This window comes from Coregonus lavaretus (assembly GCF_964263955.1).
Source record: "Coregonus lavaretus genome assembly, chromosome: 7".
NCBI classification, from domain to species: domain Eukaryota; kingdom Metazoa; phylum Chordata; class Actinopteri; order Salmoniformes; family Salmonidae; genus Coregonus; species Coregonus lavaretus.
The window spans coordinates 28,226,721-28,246,168 of record NC_139994.1 but is presented as its reverse complement, the minus strand read 5'-3'; the positions used below and the strand labels follow the sequence as shown (position 1 = coordinate 28,246,168).

The window sequence follows — 19,448 nt, the reverse complement described above, 5'->3', positions numbered from 1 at the left end:
TCATCTGATGCAGCACTCCATCACTCTCCTTTTTGGTAAAATAGCCCTTACATAGTCTTGATGTGTTGGGTCATTGTCCTGTTGAAAAACAAAATGATAGTCCCACTAAGTCCAAACCAGATGGGATGGTGTACCAAAAAACACATTTCCACCGGTTTAATGTCCATTGCTCGTGTTTCTTGGCCCAAGCAGGTCTCTTCTTCTTATTGGTGTCCTTTAGTAGTGGTTTCTTTGCAGCAATTCGACCATGAAGGCCTGATTCACACAGTCCCCTCTGAACAGTTGATGTTGAGATGTGTCTGTGACTAACTCTGTGAAGATTTTTTGGGCTGCAATCTCTGAGGCTGGTAACTCTAATGAACGTATCCTCTGCAGCAGACATAACTCTGGGTCTTCCATTTCTGTGGCGGTCCTCATGAAAGCCAGTTTCATCATAGCGCTTGATGGTTTTTGCGAATGCACTTGAAGAAACGTTCAAAGTTCTTGACATTTTCCGTATTGACTGACCTTCATGTCTTAAAGTAATGATGGACTGTCGTTTCTCTTTGCTTATTTGAGCTGTTCTTGCCATAATATGGACTTGGTCTTTTACCAAATAGGGCTATCTTCTGTATACCACCCCTACCTTGTCACAACACAACTGATTGGCTCAAACGCATTAAGAAGGAAAGAAATTCCACAAATTAACTTTTAAGATGCCACACCTGTTAATTGAAATGCATTCCAGGTGACTACCGCATGAAGCTGGTTGAGAGAATGCCAAGAGTGTGCAAAGCTGTCATCAAGACAAAGGGTGGCTATTTGAAGAATCTCAAATATAAAATATATTTTGGTTTGTTTAACACTTTTTTGGTTACTACATGATTCCATGTGTTATGTCATAGTTTTGATGTCTTCACTATTATTCTACAATGTAAAAAATAGTAAAAATAAAGAAAAACCCTTGAATGAGTAGGTGTGTCCAAACTTTTGACTGGTAGTGTATCTCTATGACTAACACATTCACAACAGTGCGGCAGTAAACGTGTCAAGGTGACAGGAAACTTGCTCACACATATAGTACAGCTAAGGAGGATGAGGTCGAAAGGCATTGCCCTGAAGCGACTGTAATGAATGTAATAAACTCATGTGTAACGCTTATATAAAAGAAACAGACACTTGTCCATTTTTACCTGTTTTAATTAACCCTGATTACAATTTAATTACAAATAAGGGGGAAAAATACAAGAGAAACAGAAGGTATAAATGTTTCCTCATAGTATGGAGTCTCATCTCTTCGTTTGAGTGTTAAGTAACCACTGAAAGGAGTGAAAGAAGAGAGAGGGGGAGGATAGAGGGAGATCGACACCATTCAAATAATACAATGTCAAAACAATAGAATGTATTTTTCTTACAGAGTCCCCTCAAAATAAAAAAACATAAAAAAATATATACACACGAAGACCCAAAAAGATAATATTTCAAAACAAAGGTAATGTGATAGGATTATGTGAGCTCCTCTTTTCCATGTGTCCATAATTACAAATACAACTAGCTCAGTTGAAGTTACAACTACTAATTTAGTTCAGCTTATAGTAAGATGGAGGAGTTGTCATTGTCTGGAAAATACATACTGAAAATATAAAATACAAAACGTGAGAGATTCAAATAGCCATGGAAAAGAGGTAGGCCCAGAGGAGGGGTACAACATAATCAAATAGTAAATAATGTTAATAATAATAATGACAGTAATAATAATTTTAGAAAAATAATAAAACAGCAATGATGATATTGAGGGAAAAGTATGAATTTTTTTTGATTTTCTTTCTTTTTTTTAAGCAACAAGGCAGCTGTCAGTTACAATGCAAGGCAGGACAAAAGACTAGCTGGGTGGCTAAGGCAACACCAACACCTGCTTACAGACACCCACTCACACCATACTAGCGCTATGAACAAACTCTGTGCAAGTCTTTTTTTGGCCAGGATCTTGTTGAGTTACAAGGCTGGAGGGACCTAGACGGCAAATGCAGAGTCTTCTCAGATTACGGGAAGCCCCTCTACGAGGTTGTGTGATGTCATATCCTGCATGGGCGAGGGTGGTTTCTCTGGTTAAGAGTCTTCCAAGCCAGAGAGACTAATACGGGGGTGGGGGATCATTTCACTAGTGATGTCACCTTCCTTTTACTCTAGGTTAGCCCACATTACAGCCCTCTCAGCAGACCAAGTCTACCTCACACATGTACATATACAGGTGGTGGAGTGTTGCTGATGCATTCTCCTAGTATAGTTCATGGTCCAAGACAAAGGCTAAGTACAACCAAAAGGTGGGTTCAATAGACCTCAAAGGCTCCTTGTCCTTGTGTTTCCAGGAGTTTGGGTTGCTGAGAGGGGGTGATCCTGGTCGTAAAGTTGGGGTTCGGGGGACAAGACAAGGGTGTCTGTTCTTAGTGATGGACAGAAAAGGAGGTGACCTCAAATCTTAAGTGTCCATGATCCAACATTTCTCCATTATTTGTTCATTTACTGTTGCTTTTTCACCCACCAACCTTCAACCCCCCCAAACAGAATACTTGTTTTTACATTACAAATATAAATGTGTTCCGATTCCTCTTGCATAAGGACCCTTTCAAATGCAGCTCCACTGTCAAGGCAAGGAGAGAAGAGGCTCCCTCATATATATATATATATGCCCAACATAGTTATAATTAAAAATAGCATTTCCCGATTCATTTCAAATTATACTTTTTTGAAATATAACATTTGTATTTAATATATTCAAATAAAACAGGTGTAGTATTTGTTTCAGTCATTCAGAATCGGTTTCTTGGTATAAAAAAAGAAGGCAAAGTGGCAGTCAATGTATGGGCCCCGTGTAGCTCAGTTGGTAGAGCATGGCGCTTTCAACGCCAGGGTTGTGGGTTCGATTCCCACGGGGGGCCAGTATGGAGAAAAAAAAAGGGGGGAAATAAATGTGTGCACTCACTAACTGTAAGTCGCTCTGGATAAGAGTGTCTGCTAAATGAATAAAATGTAAAAAAAATGTCTGTACCCACACACCAACTCATTGCAGTACGTATGCTCGAGGCTTCTACAAAGTGTGTGTGTGTGTGTGTGGGGGGGGTACTATGTGAGTTAACAATGAGAAACAGTGGGGGGGAAACAACATTGTGTGTGTGTCTGTGAGCACATTATTTGGCCAGGGTAATTCATTTCAAGTCTCCTGTCAGTTTAAAAAAGGCACAATCTCAATTTGTCTTGTTTGTTCAATAAAACGGGATCTGTATCTTTAAAATACAGAAAATAAAAGTTAAAATGTCACTAGAAAAGATTGTGAAGTTTTGCATGAGCTCACCTGGGTACTCACATTCATTTCATGGTATACTTTTTTGGGGAGGGGGGAAAAAAATCTATTCAATTCATTTCAGTCTCAGTTCAAGAACATTGTATATACAGAGGTACTTCTAACCCTCCGTTCACTGCAAATGCCCCACTGCGTCTCCCCAAATACTGTCCTTTTTTATTTTGAGGCGCTCTCTATGGGAGAAAGAGAAGCGCCTTAAACGAGGGGAAAGGATGAGACCTTTAAGATAATCTTTCGACACCATCCCAAGCGCTGGACAAATTACCAATCTCCTCGATTCACTCTCCTTACAAGATTGTGCAAAAGTCATGTAGGGTCCCCACATTAAGGCTCCTAACTTGTAGGGTCCCCACATTAAGGCTCCTAACTTGTAGGGTCCCCACATTAAGGCTCCTAACGTGTAGGGTCCCCACATTAAGGCTCCTAACGTGTAGGGTCCCCACATTAAGGCTCCTAACGTGTAGGGTCCCCACATTAAGGCTCCTAACTTGTAGGGTCCCCACATTAAGGCTCCTAACTTGTAGGGTCCCCACATTAAGGCTCCTAACTTGTAGGGTCCCCACATTAAGGCTCCTAACTTGTAGGGTCCCCACATTAAGGCTCCTAACTTGTAGGGTCCCCACATTAAGGCTCCCCTTATTGGAACCTGCACAGTACACAAGCTGTCCATTAAGGCCTGGTTGGGTTGGGTACTGCATCGTTGCCATGGGAGCTGTCAAACACTTGAGTGACAGGAAGGCATGACAAAGATCTGCACGCCATTTTGTTTTTTGTCCCTACACTCAAGTCGGTGGGGGACGATAATCAAAGAGAGAGTGCTCACTCAGACACAAATTCAGTCTTAAGTCTCTGAGTCAGTCCCTGTTGAAGAGGCCATGATTAGACATAGATGCAGACAGGGAAGTCTCTTCGTTATGACTCCTGAGATCCCTTCCCAGTCAAAGGTGACAGAACAGTTGACAAGAGTTGGTACATGGCCCCGCACTTTCCTCTGCTTTGTAAACCATTGTATGTAAAGACAGGCACTTCTGTAATCTCTTTTTCAAGTCTGTTGAAGATAGAAGGCATTGTCATGATGTCATCCCCCCAGTGTCAGCAACATGAAGGTCCATCTGGGGGGGGGGGAATCTTTCCCATCTGTGTGGATGCATCTCTGAAAGGCTAAGGAGCTATGGGCGTTACTGAGAGAACATGTTGAGGGAAGATGGGAGGCACCTTAAGGCAGTGTACAGGTCTAAGGGATGGATCCTGGATTTAGGTCCTGAGGGGATGTCAGTATTAATTTATGTCTATGGCCATCCTTAGTGTCTCAGTCACAGCATGTTGAGCTGTTAATGTTCTGGATTTAATGTGTTGAAAATGGGAGTAAAAAGGCTTTTTGGACAGGCACTTGTTTCTATGTGTATGCTTGGTTATATGAGTGAGTGTGTATGTAGGTACGGGCATGTGATCGTGTCTGTATGTATGTATGTGTGTGTGTCTGTATGTCTACGGTTTGTGCGTATCCCTGCCTCAGCAAGCTCCATGGTTCTCCAGAGACAGCTGGGCTGTGGCTCTCTGCAGCTCGGAGCTGGCCCTGCGCTGGGCTGGAGGGGGAAGAGCGCGCAGACTCAGGGACGGGCTACTCCTTGGCCCCTCCCCGTTCTCTGACTCCTTCGTTGCTGGCTCCTCCACCACCTCTTTCTCCGCCCGCACTTTCTTGTCCTCGGCCTCCTCGCGCTCGCCATTGGCCTCCATCTTCTGGTCCTCGCTCCAGCGGCGTTTGAAGCGCAGCTTGAGGGGGATGCAAAGGGTACCGCCGGGACTGATGGGAGGGCCCTGGCCTGGCTCGCTCTTCAGGCCCAACAGGGAGGGGGTTAGAGGGCCCATGGGAGGGGCGGCGGGGGTCTTGAACACGTCCTCGTCCAGGTCGTCCTCGGCGATGGCGCCCAGGTTGCCGTTGGTGATGGCAGTAGGGGCGGTTCCGTTGGTGGGATGAGGGGGGGTGAAGACGTCGCCCTCGTCGTTGTCGAGCAGCTCGTCCTCCTCGCTGATGTCGGTCACCTCCACCTCCTCATCGGACTCGATGTCGGAGACAGGCTCCACCTAGACAACAAGAGACAACAGATGAGTCATTGTTGAGAACATCTCTTTTACATTAACAAACTGGTGGTTATTCAGGCTAACCTTGATTCTGTTAGTAATTGGCTCACCTTGATTTTTGGAGGGCCCACTGAGGAGGAGGAGTTAGAGAGCAGCCCTGAGGCAGCGTAGGAGGAGCCTAGGCTAGAGGAGGAGCCCCCTGTAGAGGAGGCGGAGCCGTCCCTCTGTTTACGCCCCAGCGGAGGCGGCTGCAGCTTGAACTTGAAGGGCGAGGGGTGCTGCTCCTCCCCTTGGTGGTGATGCAGTGAATGGGAGTGGGGCATGGGCGGGGCATGGTGGTGAGCTGCGGGGTGGGCTGTCATGGGCTTGTCTGGGGCGGCAGAGGGCCTGTGGGGCTGGGGGACCACGATGTTGGGGTAGTGGAAGAAGGCTCTGGGGCTGAGGTGGTAGTTGTAGACACTCTGGTGGTGGGCCTGCAGGTAGCGCTTCATGTCATCCGGGTTGAAGGAGAAGTGGGAGCCCAGCATGGGGCTGAGGGAGGGGGATGGGGTGTAGGGCAGGTGGGAGCCAGGGGTCATGGACAGGGCCGGGGACAGAGTGGAGCCCAGGAGGCCCCCAGGGCCCGGCAGGGGGGACACAGGGAACGGGGACATGGGGTCTCCATGGACCCTGTGGCCGGGCGGGGGGCGGCCTAGCCCGCCGGGGCCTCCGTAGGCGCGAAACAGTGAGTCGTGGGAGAGGCGGGGGTGGAGGAGGCCACGGAACGCCCGTTCAGGGCCCACGCCGCCACGATCGTCACCCCCCACGCCTTCCTCCAGCTCAGAGTTGGTGGAGGTGCCGTCGCTGCAGTCGGAGACAGAGCCGCGGCCCATGCGACGGGCCACGCTGCTGAACATGCCCGGGCTGCGCAGGTCCTCACTGGGGGAGAGCACATCGGACGGGGTGGAGGGGGGAAAGCGGAAGTGGTTGCCCCCAGACGGCACGGGAGGGGCGCTCTGGGGGACTCCCCTACCTGGAGAGAGAGGAGGAGAGGACGAGTGAGTTAGAGAGGGTAGGAATGAAACAGTGAGGTAATAAGAGAGAAAGTTAGAGAGAAAAAGAAGTGATGCAATAGGTGACAGAAGGATAATGACTGAAAGTGAAACCAAAAAAGAAAAAGAGTAAAAGTTACTGTATACATAAACACAGACAGAGACAGAGAGAGGGAGAAAAACACTGCTCACACTGGCCACGCGTTACATTCCACTTTCCTACCCTGCGATGCCAAATTGTGGCACACAAATTTTGGAAAGTTGTTCTTTTTGCCATCACAAACATGGGTCGGGTTGCTCCATTTTCCTAAAACCGCTGAGTGAGTTAACGTCGGCGAGGCATGTCAAACACATGTCAAAACCCAGGCCACATCGCATATGGATTATAATAAAAACTTCACACAACAGTTATGCCACCTGGTATCAGGCTTCAAGTGTGCCCTATTTACACTGTGTGGTTGTGATTGACGCCGGAAGGGATTTAAAGAATGGGAAACACTTGGTATGAAGAGAATGAACACATATGCAATATGCAAACATCGCTACACTACATAACCTGATGGGGATGGATTCGTATTTTAGCATTTAGTCATTACCTGTCAGTCATTGTAACCGTTTCCATTACAAAATGGCGCTACTATGGGTTAAGCTCTCAGGCACATTAGGGATCTGTATTAGCGTAGTCTTTGATACATTTGTAATTGGACAGATGCATTAAAAAAAACAATCTTCCAACAATCTGTAAATGCGTAAATGAGGACTTTATGGAAATGCTTTAAGAATAGTTAGACTTCCAGACAATGTACACTTACAACGTATCCATCTATAGTATGCTTTAACTGCTAACAATTTTGATGTCTCTGATCACTCTGTGCCAGTGATTGTCTCTGGTGTATTTCTAGAGACCAAGTAGTTACCAGAGCCCATGTCGATGAAGGGGTAGTTGACCAGCACCAGCTTGTTGAAGTTGAACTTGTAGGTGAACCTCTTCCCTTTGGTCTTGTGGAGGATTCTCTTGTTGTAGTAATATCTGTGGGGGAAAGGTTTGCATGGGTACTAACTCTTTGTTCAATTTACATGGTTAAATAAGGACGAAATACATTCATTTCAGCATTACTGAGTGCAATACACAGAACCCCCCCCCCCCCCCCCCCAAAACGTGCAGTACCTATCACTGTGTAATTGTTTATCTAAGGGTATCATTATGTGCCGTAACCATGACACAATATGAAATGTAATGAGCAGACACTGTAGAATAGCACGTCTCTCTTGAAAGATATGTTTTACCTCAATGAGACAAACCTTTACAAACAATGGTTAAATAAACACACAGGGAAACTGTGATTCGGTCTTTAAGAACTTCTATGAGTGGGAGGAAGTGCTCAGAGACTGAGTGCGCTGCAGTGGCTGCTGAACCAAAAGGTAGCTAGTTCTGAACCTCTCACTCTGGCACAGTGCGGACTCGATGAATGAAGGGCCTCTTACGATTGCAGCGACTACCATTATGAATAGAGTGGGCTCCCACCTACACACATGCTAAATGGCGGTAATAGTAGGGGCCTGGTGCTTGCTTTTGATATAGACGATGATGTGAAGTGGAGACAGGAGGCTTGGACTGGAACATAATGTTCACAGGCGCAGAAAGAGAGGACTCGAACACGTGGGGGAAAGGCCAGGAACGTACCACGCGCGCACACACCCCAACACAAGCACACGCCCCAACACAAGCACACGCCGTGTGATACGGTGAGTGACTTTACTGGTGCTGACACACATATACACACACACACACACACACACACACACACACACACACATACACACACACACACACACACAGAGCTAGGCTAGAAACATGCGGGCCAACACAAGCTCACACATGGGCTCAAGCTTGCTCTATGGTGCTTTGAAGAACATTTGAACTCACTTCAAACAAAGCACAAAGGGCCAACGTTATTACTGCCTGTATACCACAGCTTTAGAGTAGCACATTTTTAACACTGACACACCTCGTAGCCCAAGCAGCTCCTAATCAAAGCCTAAACCCTAATGAGGAAAGAACATTGCAGCCTTTCAATTACTTCAGAATGGAAAACTACTTTCATTGAAGAGTTTTATGACAGAAGAAAGTACCATAGAGGTTAGGTCAGACCGTTCGAGGAGACTAGTTTACCATAGAAACAAACCGACAAGGCACAGATGGGATGGAGGAGGACTGACAGAGAAAGCAGCTGTGACGAGTCATTAGTAGGATGAGCACTAGCTGACCCACACCAACCTACGACTTGAAGGTGACGCTGGCAAGCCAGTGTGTGGCCAGCGCTGGCTGCTAAGTGTGTGTGTGATAGCCAGAGATGTGTGTGTGTGGTGTGTATGCGTGAGTGAGTAAGAGAGAGAGAGAGAGAGAGAGAACAGATTGAGGACTAAATAAAAAGCTCTCTGCTTCCCACATGTGCTCTGAAGTGTGTGTTTCTAAAAACAAAGTTATCTAAATGAGCGGTCACATTAAACGAGGGACCTTGACGTACATCTGAGATCAACAAGTCGCGGTGAACCACCCACTTTCTCCTCCCCCTCTCTTTGAAAGACTAACGAGGGAGCCACTCCAGAGCTCTCATTGTTCTGGCCCGTCTTAAAATCAGCTAAAACGGTCTTCTAATAGAGAGCAATTAGTTGAGTCGGGTGCATTAGGACTGGGCTGGAGCAAAAGCTTACCACAGCCCTATGACTAGAGATTCCCCCAATCCTGGTCTAAGGGCAAATGCCATTGAAACTGTATTAATACAGGTTTGTCACAGTGAGATAAATCTATTTTGCAAGCGAGACCCGTTCACTTAATTCTTCATCCTACAATACCCAGAATCCCCAAGTCGAGTGATAGTTGTTCCCCTTTCCTACCTAAGCGCTCTGCTCAGCTTGTCGTAGTTCATCTGAGGTTTGCACTTGCGGGCGCCCCACAGTCGGGCCACCTCTTCGGGGTCCTTGATGACAAACTCTCCGTAGTCGCCCTGCCAGGCGATGACTTCATGGTACTCCTCCTTCCGCAGCAGCTCCAGGATGAAGCACCACAGCTGGATCTGTCGCGAGCCGGGGCTTGACTCGGGCTTGTAGGCCCAGTCGGGGAAGGCGAACCCTGTTGACGGGAAGGAGGAGAAAAGGGGTTAGATGGAGGTGTGGTGTTCATATGCTGGGGATGGTGGAACATGGGTCTGAGAACATCAGAGGCAACAGGGAAAGGCGGGTAGTGGAGAGTCGACAGAGCTGTACTGGGATCAGTGTATAAAAGCAAAGAAGGTTGGTTTTTGGGGTAAATTTGTTTTGAGTTTGAAATCAAAGCTGTACAGGGACTAGGCCTGGTGCTTTCATATCAGTTTCATGTTCATCGTAAATCAAACAGCCTTGAGTATGAAGACAAAATAAAAGATATAACGAGCATTAGTCACACAGAACATGTGAGAACAGTGAGAGCAAGTATGTGTTTTAGAGATGTAGGTTGTGCTTAAAGACTCAACACCACTTCAACACAAGGCCAGGCAGACTAGCAGAGACATAACACACACACACACACACACACACCTCCTTAGGACTAGGCGTGCTCTAGCAACCAGGCAGTGAAATCGCTCTCAGAGAAACATATGGGCACAACGCAACACATAAAACACACTACGGAGTACATACCAGAGGTATTTATGATATAATAGGAAAACATAATATCTAGAATACTAGAGTAAACACTTAGATAAGAACACGGACAGCAATACCGACAACTGGTAGCCTATTCCCATTGAACCACCTGTTGAGCCAAAGTCCACATTTGTCACTATAAAGCTTCATTCCAGGTCAAATGCTGCTGCACCAGAATGACTTTGTGATGCCCATTGTCACTAAAACTCTTTATAAGCCTACACGTTGAAATGATGAAGGAAGATTCGATTTTGCGAGTCACCCAGTTAAAAGCCTATGACACGTGACTCATACAAAGCAATAGGATAGGCTTAACCATTGAACTACTTCAATTGTCTCGTCTGACATGACTAAACAACAGTGAATGGTTCTGATAGCTATCTGATGCTTCACAGCTCATAAAGCATACGCATATCATTCCCACATCGTAGACAATAGGGCCCAGATCAACAGCGCCACTTTAGCATCTGTGCCACTTGGGCAGATGCTGGGAAGCTGGTGTCAACGCACATGTCGAGTCCAGCAGGAGCAGATAACATGAAAGCAAGTGAGCAAATTTAACAAACACACATGTACAGAAAAGGTAAAGTGGGTGCATGCGTGGGTGCAGTGCTCACACACACGGATAGCAGCAATGCCCACTGAGCGTGCGTCAGTGCTGACTCATGGCCTGTTCTTGTTTGTCATTCAGCTTTCACATGGAGTACGCCTTTCCCCTCCGTGCTGCCATCCCTTTCTTTCCCTTGCTCCCTCTTACACCATCGCCTAGCAACAGGATATTTTAGCTCTATAAATAAACACACCGAACAAAAACTGTAATTCAATTAAAAAGGATCCTAAAATTATATTTTAGGACAAAGAGGTAAGAGAGAAATTGGGCGAGAGGGGCCAGGGATGAGGAGGCGTCAAAGGAAAAGAGAACATCAACAGATGAAAGTTCACGGTTCCGCTGTCCCTTAGCCGGCTGCCATATGAAACGACACACAGACATTCACTGTTGTGTCCGTCACATACAACAATTCTCAAACACTCACAATGCTGCTCCTCTCTAGACAGATGCGTTTTTAAAAAAACAGCATAACAGCTATAACAAGCCTGTTTTCTGTTCTGTTGCGCTAACTACCAGTGGTCCTGGTGGGACTGCTGCTGGTCCTGTGGGTGACAGTAACTATGACAGGAATAACACACAGATAAAGACACTCATACTGCAGCACCATAATAACACATATCACTTCCCATGTGTGGTGTGCTGATACCTGGGAGTAGAGTCATGTAGTTGGCCATAATGATCCAACGAACATCAAGTGTATGAGGTCAGTAAGAAGACATAGTTGTCCAACCATTTTCCCTGGGTCTCTAAAGGGAAAGAACGGAAGGAGTAGTGACAAAAAGTGTACTTTTAAGGCTACTACTAGTGAGACTATTATTCGAGGCACCTGAATTTCCCTTCCAACAGAAACACAGGATCTTTACACGAGAACTATTTTCATACGAGGCATTCAATACGGCTACTTTTATTAACGGCCCTATGACGTCATGTGTTTATAATAGTAGCTTTAATAACAGATAGTCATCATGTGCATTGTCCTGAACGCCTACTGGTCTGAGACCAGGGGCTCCGTCTCCTTCTCTTTTTCACCCTGTTCCCTCCATCAATTCCCCCTTTTCCCTCCCTTCCTCCTATTCTTTGCTGGCTCTATATTTAGCTGGAGGAAAAGGTCGGCCTCCGTCTGCTAGTGATGGCTGCCTGGCCACAGAGATAGGTAGGAGAGGGCACGGGGGTGTACGGACTTGTTCTCCGAGTGAGTAATGCATCGCCACTGGACTACCCTCCATTGACTTTCAACGGGGACATGCCACGGTGCACTGTCTTGACGAACATCGTTTGTTTTATTGCGAGAGGGTGAACACTGTCAAAAAAACAAGTAAGCACTAAAACGGCTTGATGCTAAAAAGTGGATGCTAACATTGACTCATGCTATCATGAGGGCTAATAGTTCACTATCCTAAAGACATGGGCATCAACACCCATCTCTGGGGCTGAGGAGAAGAGGAAAGAAAAACACCCTCAATATGCGATCGTCATCTTTACATCAACAATCGTCAATGTCGACGCCACCGAGATGAAAGCGAGTTAGAATGTGATGGTGGTTGGACGGTTGTAGGGCTGGACTGCGACGGTGTAATAGATCCCGAGGTGCGCCGGCCAACTGTGCACAGACAGAAACCAGACGCGTCTCTGGGAGTTCCGTGCAGTGCAAGCTGTGATTAAATCAGCCCTAGATGGTTAGACAGAGCGAGTGTTTGCGCCAATTTTCTTGCTATGTGAGGACTGTCGAGTATGAGCGCAGGTCTCGCCTCATGCGGAGAGGACTCAGAGCCAGTGTTTATGAGCACGCCTGTGCAGGCCCTGCTCAGTCTCCATGCTCAGCAATAGATCCCTGGGACAGACTTCCTAAATACTAGTCTTGGAGACCTGAGGTTAGGAAATGGAGTTGTGTTGACCTCCAGAATAACTTGATTTGTGCGTATATTGTTAGCAACTAATACAGCACTCATAATTCGCTATAAAGTATTTATGATCTTTGGTAAACCTCAACCAATTTGAAGACTTGAGTAGGAATTGCTTGACCAGGCTTGACCCTTAACACTAGAACCGCTAAAGCGGTCATTTGGACTGCTCATTAATTTTTAAAAATGTATAACCAAGTCATGCCCCCCTCAGTCCTTGACTTTTCCTAAATAAGTCTTAAAACACACCGCTGTTGTTAGAATTTTTATATCACAAACAGGTTTTAGGAGGGAATGTCATTTTTTAAAAATGGTTTTCCCCCGTTGCCCCTCCTTCTCCCGACAGTTGAAGATGCCGTGCCTAGTTGATAATCACCCTGATAATTGTCTCAAAACTGAACCTAAACTACACCGAAACTAATTTCACAACAGATTAAATCAATTAAGTATGATGGGGGAGAATGGGTGAGTTGATGAGCGAGGGGAAGCGAACTGAGCATAATTATGTAATCACTAATTGTGAATGAAGAACAGGGCAGGCCATTCTATTGTATTGATCTATTCCAATTCTAATCTCTAAATGGTATGTACCCTTTATCAGTCCACCGAATCCAAGCAGTCTTATCAGTCTACTCGGAGTACACAGTGAGAGCGTGAGTCATTTACAATGGCAAGAAGACCAAAACAAAATGGATGCACATGCTGCGTTAGCGTTGCTACAAAATCTAAATGTAAAACGCTCAGATGCTAGGGAAGAAATGCACCATGACATCTCTGATGATTTTTCTTCTGATTCTGAGCCTCAGCCTGAAGCTACACCTCCGAGGCCTAAGCGCCAAAAAGCCAGAACAGTGCACACGGAGCAGGTGCCCGCACCACCACCAAATTAAACAATGAGACAGGAGAGGGGAAGGGATGACACCGTTTCGATAGAACAAGCCGGTGACAAAGCTACGGCCCAATTATCAGCACAAAATGTCATTGAGAGAGCAGGCCCTACATCTTAAGCAAAAAAACAACAAAATCAGCAACGCACTCACCAGCTTTCTTTGTTTATATGACATGCGCCAACTGATGCCATTGCGTGAAGATGCCCTACTTGGCTGACAAGCTGACAATAATTGAAACGTTTTTACTGCTGTCATAGACACATTCATTATAAAATGCCATTATTGCTTTGTGTGGATTTTCACTATTTATCAAGCACACTTGGCACTTATAATGATGTTTAGGCTACTGAGGTTGTCATTTGACAGGGCATCTTGCTGACTGTGCATCTTGGTGATTAGGGTATTTTTTTGTCGTAATAAAAATTAACTGTTACCGCGTTCCAACACATATGCTTTCCGTTTCATAGTTGTATCAAAGGCATTCCAAGAATAAAATTGATTGAACACTTGAATGTGTTTTTTTGTTAAAAACATATAGCCTACAGTAACATGCTAATGAAAATGCTATTGTGCTATTTAAATGTATTATTTTTTTTAATCACAAAAACAGAACCAAATGATTATTTTTGCAATAGCATATATGAAATGTATTAATGACGCTTTTAGAATGTTGCAGTCAGAATTGCTAATTCATTTGAAGGCGGTGGGGGAGGGATCACTCGAGGCCGAGCGGTTTTAGTGTTGAGAGAATGGTAGAATAGCAACAAAACAAAAAAACACTTGAGAAGTATTTGCACACGCTTAATCTAAGCCTTATCATCCCATCGACGTCAATACTGCTGTGAACCATGTGACTTAGTAGAGAGTAGAGCCAGTGACCTGGAGAGGACCTGGAAGTGATCAGAGGGGGCATGGAGGGGGGTCAGCACGGCTCAGTGCAGGCTTTTTCCTCCATGCTCTGGGCTGGTACTAAGAGGGTAATGTGCAAGACCCCTGGACAAAATCAGATCAGGCCCAAATGAGAGGATGACCATGTATTGTCTAAATCCCCACTACGCCAGAGAGTCAAATCAAATCGTATTTGTTACATGCGCCGAATACAACAGGTGTAGACCTTACCGTGAAATGCTTACTTACAAGCCCTTAACTCTTATTTTTCTTAAAACTGCATTGTTGGTTAAGAAAATATTTACTAAGTAAAATATTAAATAAAAAGTAACAAAATAACAATAACGAGGCTATATACAGGGGGTACCGGTACCGAGTCAATGTGCGGGGGTACAGGTTAGTCGAGGTAATATGTACATGTCAGTAGGGGTAAAGTGACTATGCATAGATAATAAACACGAGTAGCAGCAGAGTAGCCATTTGATTAACTGTTCAGCAGTCTTATTGCTGTTAAGGAGCCTTTTGGACCTAGACTTGGCGCTCCGGTACCGCTTGCCGTGCGGTAGCAGAGAGAACAGTCTATGACTAGGGTGGCTGGAGTCTTTGACAATTTTAGGGCCTTCCTCTGACACCGCCTAGTATTGAGGTCCCGGATGGCAGGAAGCTTGGCCCCAGTGATGTACTGGTCCGTACGCACTACCCACTGTAGCGCCTTGCGGTCGGAGGCCGAGCAGTTGCCATACCAGGCGGTGATGCAACCAGTCAGGATGCTCTCGATGGTGCAGCTGTAGAACCCATGCCAAATCTTCAGTCTCCTGAGGGGGAAAAGGGGTTGTCGTGCGCTCTTCACAACTATCTTGGTGTGTTTGGACCATGATAGTTTGTTGGTGATGTGGACACCAAGGAACTTGAAGCTCTCGACCTGCTCCACTACAGCCCTGTCGATGTGAATGGGGGCGTGCTCGGCCCTCCTTTTCCTGTCGTCCACGATCAGCTCCTTTGTCTTGATCATGTTGAGGGAGAGGTTGTTGTCCTGGCACCACACTGCCAGGTCTCAGACCTCCTCCCTATAGGCAGTCTCATTGTTGTAGGTGATCAGGCCTACCACTGCCCACGGACACTGTGGGGCATGCTGTTGAAAGAAGTCAGCTCTGATTGGCTTTTTCTCATAGACAAGCATCCTGCTGTGACTTGGAAATGGGTCTATCCAGAGGGCAGTGGTCTGAAGGTGGGTTCTGACTGGTCTGTCCAGACAGCCTCCCAGTGGGGTGGTCCCAGATTGGCCTGTTTGCACAGCTGGCCCTTTCAGCCCCCTGTGGGTGACAAAGACTGAGACAGTCGTCTGGGCCCCAGGTTATTGATGGTGGTACAGGGGCCTGGCTTCTGGGGCAGGATATTTGGGGGCGAACTGGGGATCACAAGCACACCATGGGGAGAAATGCAAGGAAGTTCCACTGTTAACTCTTCACTCATCTCAGTCTGTTATATGTTACCCACTGCTCCTCTGGTATTTGTTTTATCATTTGAGGCACACTTTTTATCTCCTGGCTGTGCTCAGATTCTTATTCTGTATCATTCTGCGAAGGAGGGAGATTTAAGATATGGTGTACTAAAGTCGGCTTTTGAACTCAGGGGCATCCAGGCAGCACAGATTAGAGGTATGGCCTGTGCGCTGTTGGAGACAGACAGGGCTTTGGCCTCTGTAGACCGCAGCAGTGTCTGGCTTCTTCTAAGCCAATTCTGTCTCTTCAATTCCTCAGACGGCACACGCCACAAACTTCACTCAGCGAGGTATGAAATCTCACGTCTGTGTTCGCAAAACACCAAGACTTGCAGGATGATGGGAGAGATTCTGGAAAAGTAAGAGCAAACAGAGCAGGGGAAAGTGAGAGGGGGTGAGAAAGGTGACATGGAAGAGAAGACCGAGAGCTAACATGGGCACTGAGACATTCAGAAAGTCAGTGAGAAAGATCAAGACGTATTAGGCCTAGACAGAGCAGGAGATCAAGGAAATGCTAAGGGTTAAAAAAAAAAGTGGACCAGGGGGGCTACACGCAGTGGAAAGGGGACTGGAAATGGGGGTAAGGGAGTAAGAATCAGAGAAACAGATAGATTGCCCCGTTTACAACATTCTGTGTTATGGTTATGTCTCCAGACAGTATTTACTTTTATTTTTGTTCAGACAGCGGCTGACGACAACTTGGTGGCTCCAGCTGTGGGATTAGCGCAGTCGACATGAGGGCTCCCTCCCCTAACCGACGGCTGTCACCACAGCCCAGAATAAACCACCAAACCAAGGGAACGAGATGAATCAGTCAGAGCTGACGCTGCCAATTCCTTCACTGACGGCTAATGCATCTTGAATTTTCCATCTTTCCATAGAGATAAAAGGTCTTCATAGTCATTAGTGATAGTAGAGTCATGATGGCAGTACACTACCGTGCTTCCACTCAAGGAGACCTCTCATAATCAATAACTAGCTTCAAATTGATTTGATACTAATACCTAACAGATTAGGCTACATGGAGGCATTTTGCTGTAATTTAAGAGCCATGATCAATATCAGGGCATCATTAATTATGTTTACACAAATCGGTCTTAGGCAGCCTGCATACAGGCTTACTGTAATGTGTAGAGTCCATGTTTCAGCAGAAACGAACTCTACCTCACGAATGCCCGGCCTCCCAGTCTTTAGTCAGCTGTTCGTTCCACAAAAATAAATATTTAAAAATGTTTATGGTTATTTTATTTTCGTGATGGTCTTCATCCATAACCGCCGGTTACACGGTTATACGGTAATTATGCCAGCCCTAAATGTAGGCTATGCGCGAATCATAAACTTTAGAAAGGCTACATTGTTTCTTTAGTGGGACATGCAACACATCTACTTGATTGTGATTGATGATAGGCTGTATGCAAAAACACTGCCTGGAGGTAGCCATTTTAACCATCTCAGTGTTCACATTTTCCTAATTCGGTTTAATCCAAGCCCTATTGCATTAACGCTGGATCCTCCTCAGAGACAAAATGTTGTGCATTAAAATAGCGGGAGTCAATGTGGCGTCACCACAAAGATGGCAACCAGCATCAGCACTAGCGTGAGAATTGAGAAAGAGCGTGCTGCATTTGTCTGTGTGTGCGTAATGCAACACAGACAGCCATTTAACTGGTATGTGGGGGGTCCAGCCCCCGTAATAAACCGCTGTGTGAGGGAAAGAGAGTGTGTTCAGCAGAGCACAACACAAAATGCAGAGTAAATCTTCATTACCCCTAGTCTATATGTTGTAAGTAGAGGCGGTCTGATAGAAGTTACATAATCGATCCAAAAAAAAGAAGCCTTGGTGACATTCTGGGGGTTCTCACTCAGTCAGGGAAAATAATGAATGTGCTGCTTAACTCTGAGCTGTGGTCTCTGGCTGTAAAGCTTACCAACTGGAGAGGAGACCGAGCGAGAAAACAGACACACTGAAGGAGTTTTAAACCTCCCCTGATAAGATGGAATCATTTGAAGACTAACAGGAAAAAGGCGGAGATTCCCTTCTGTTCTGTCAATGCCTGTAAATGACCTCCCCTTCTGCTTTCTCCTTCCTCACACCTTACATGCTTTGATCTTGCTCTGGTGAAGAACCGGTGCAAGTTGTCAAGTTTGTGTGAAGTAGCGTGAGAATGGATGGGTCCACACTGCTGTGTTCTCACCAGTTCAGCCTTCACACAGGCTCATGTTCAAGGAGATGCACTTTAGAATCTCAGAGTACACCACTAACACAAACATTAGTTTAAAGTAAAACACACTACCACACACACACACACACACTCATGTGGAAAAGCCAAAGCCGCAAGGATCCAGAGCGAGTTCTGACAGACACAGGCGAGACAAAACCTCAGGGTTCCCACCAAACCCAGGGCTGGAGAAGACAAAACACCCAGACTGCTCCCCTCCGTCCACAAGCCACATGACATTGCAACCTGCACTTTCAACAGCTTGGGGCACACAGATTGCCATGGGTGAATGACGTGGTTAATTTTGTGTCCAAATGCAGTCCTTTTGCATTAAAACAAATATTTTACTAGAAAAACTGTCTACAGATCTGTTAAATACAAAATTATTATACTTTGTAACTGATGTGTCAGACATTTTGGTCCCTTTGACACAGTGATTAACACAACTCTACTTTCTAATTAAGTGAAGCCCAAGGGCATTGATGGGAACATTCCAGCTCAGAAGAGAAAATGAGCATATCTATGCTAAATATTAAATTCTGTATTTTAGATGAGTTTTGGTAATGCTTTCCAAGATTTTGAAAACTATACATAATCTGTCCTTAAACCTTGTGGCATACTACTTGACAAAGTTAATATTTCTCTGATTATGCCCGTTTCATTTATGCTGGACTTAAATTGAGAATGTTAGTTGAAGACCAAAGGACATGCTATCTGCTCAGCAGCCCAACTGTTCTTTGGTTACACTTGGGCTACCCTGGCGTTTCATCTACACTGCAGGAGCCCTTTCAACCATGGAGCCGGGAGGGGGAGCAACCCTACTGTAGTAGTACAAATAGTCTACTGTAGTCAGTGGGTAATTAACTATGGTGCGTGCCTTTGTTTGACCAGCATTACCTGGGCCCGGTGTGTTCTTTTCCTAACGGTAGGGGTCATAACCAAAGTACATTTCCAGGCAAAAAATCTTCCTGTGCATCATCATCACGGGTCAGAGTACGGAGTTCGCTTGCGATGGTGCAGGTTGCCAATCAGATACTGTCTGACGACAGTCATAACCTGCTTATTAGGTTTTCCACAACCTTCATCCATTACTTGGTCAGCTAGGCCTAGCCAACATGTTGGGGATATGCTATTAGCATAGGCATAATTCAATCCACTATGCTTACTAATTTGCTTTCCTGCCAGTCGTGCTGTTTAAATGCAGACAGGAACAATGTTGAATAGTCCCACTGACAAACATGAGCACCCCAGCAGTCACTTGCAGTGGCCTGTGCAGGCTAATTGCTCATGTATGGGTCCTTT

The 19,448-nt window shown here is 45.7% G+C and overlaps 1 protein-coding gene across 1 annotated transcript in view; it reads right to left on the bottom strand.

Annotated features, from left to right (window-relative positions):
- Positions 1-1,164: 1,164 nt before the first annotated feature.
- LOC311132819 (ETS domain-containing transcription factor ERF-like) overlaps positions 1,165-19,448 on the bottom strand; it is a 29,862-nt gene continuing 11,578 nt past the window's right edge. The window contains exons 2-5 of the mRNA XM_084166165.1: positions 9,352-9,586; positions 7,371-7,483; positions 5,533-6,434; positions 1,165-5,425 (exon numbers count right to left, since the gene is read on the bottom strand). Of these exons, the coding sequence (XP_084022291.1) occupies positions 4,853-5,425; positions 5,533-6,434; positions 7,371-7,483; positions 9,352-9,586 (1,823 nt within the window). The 3' untranslated portion in view covers positions 1,165-4,852. The remainder of the gene's footprint in view (positions 5,426-5,532; positions 6,435-7,370; positions 7,484-9,351; positions 9,587-19,448) is intronic.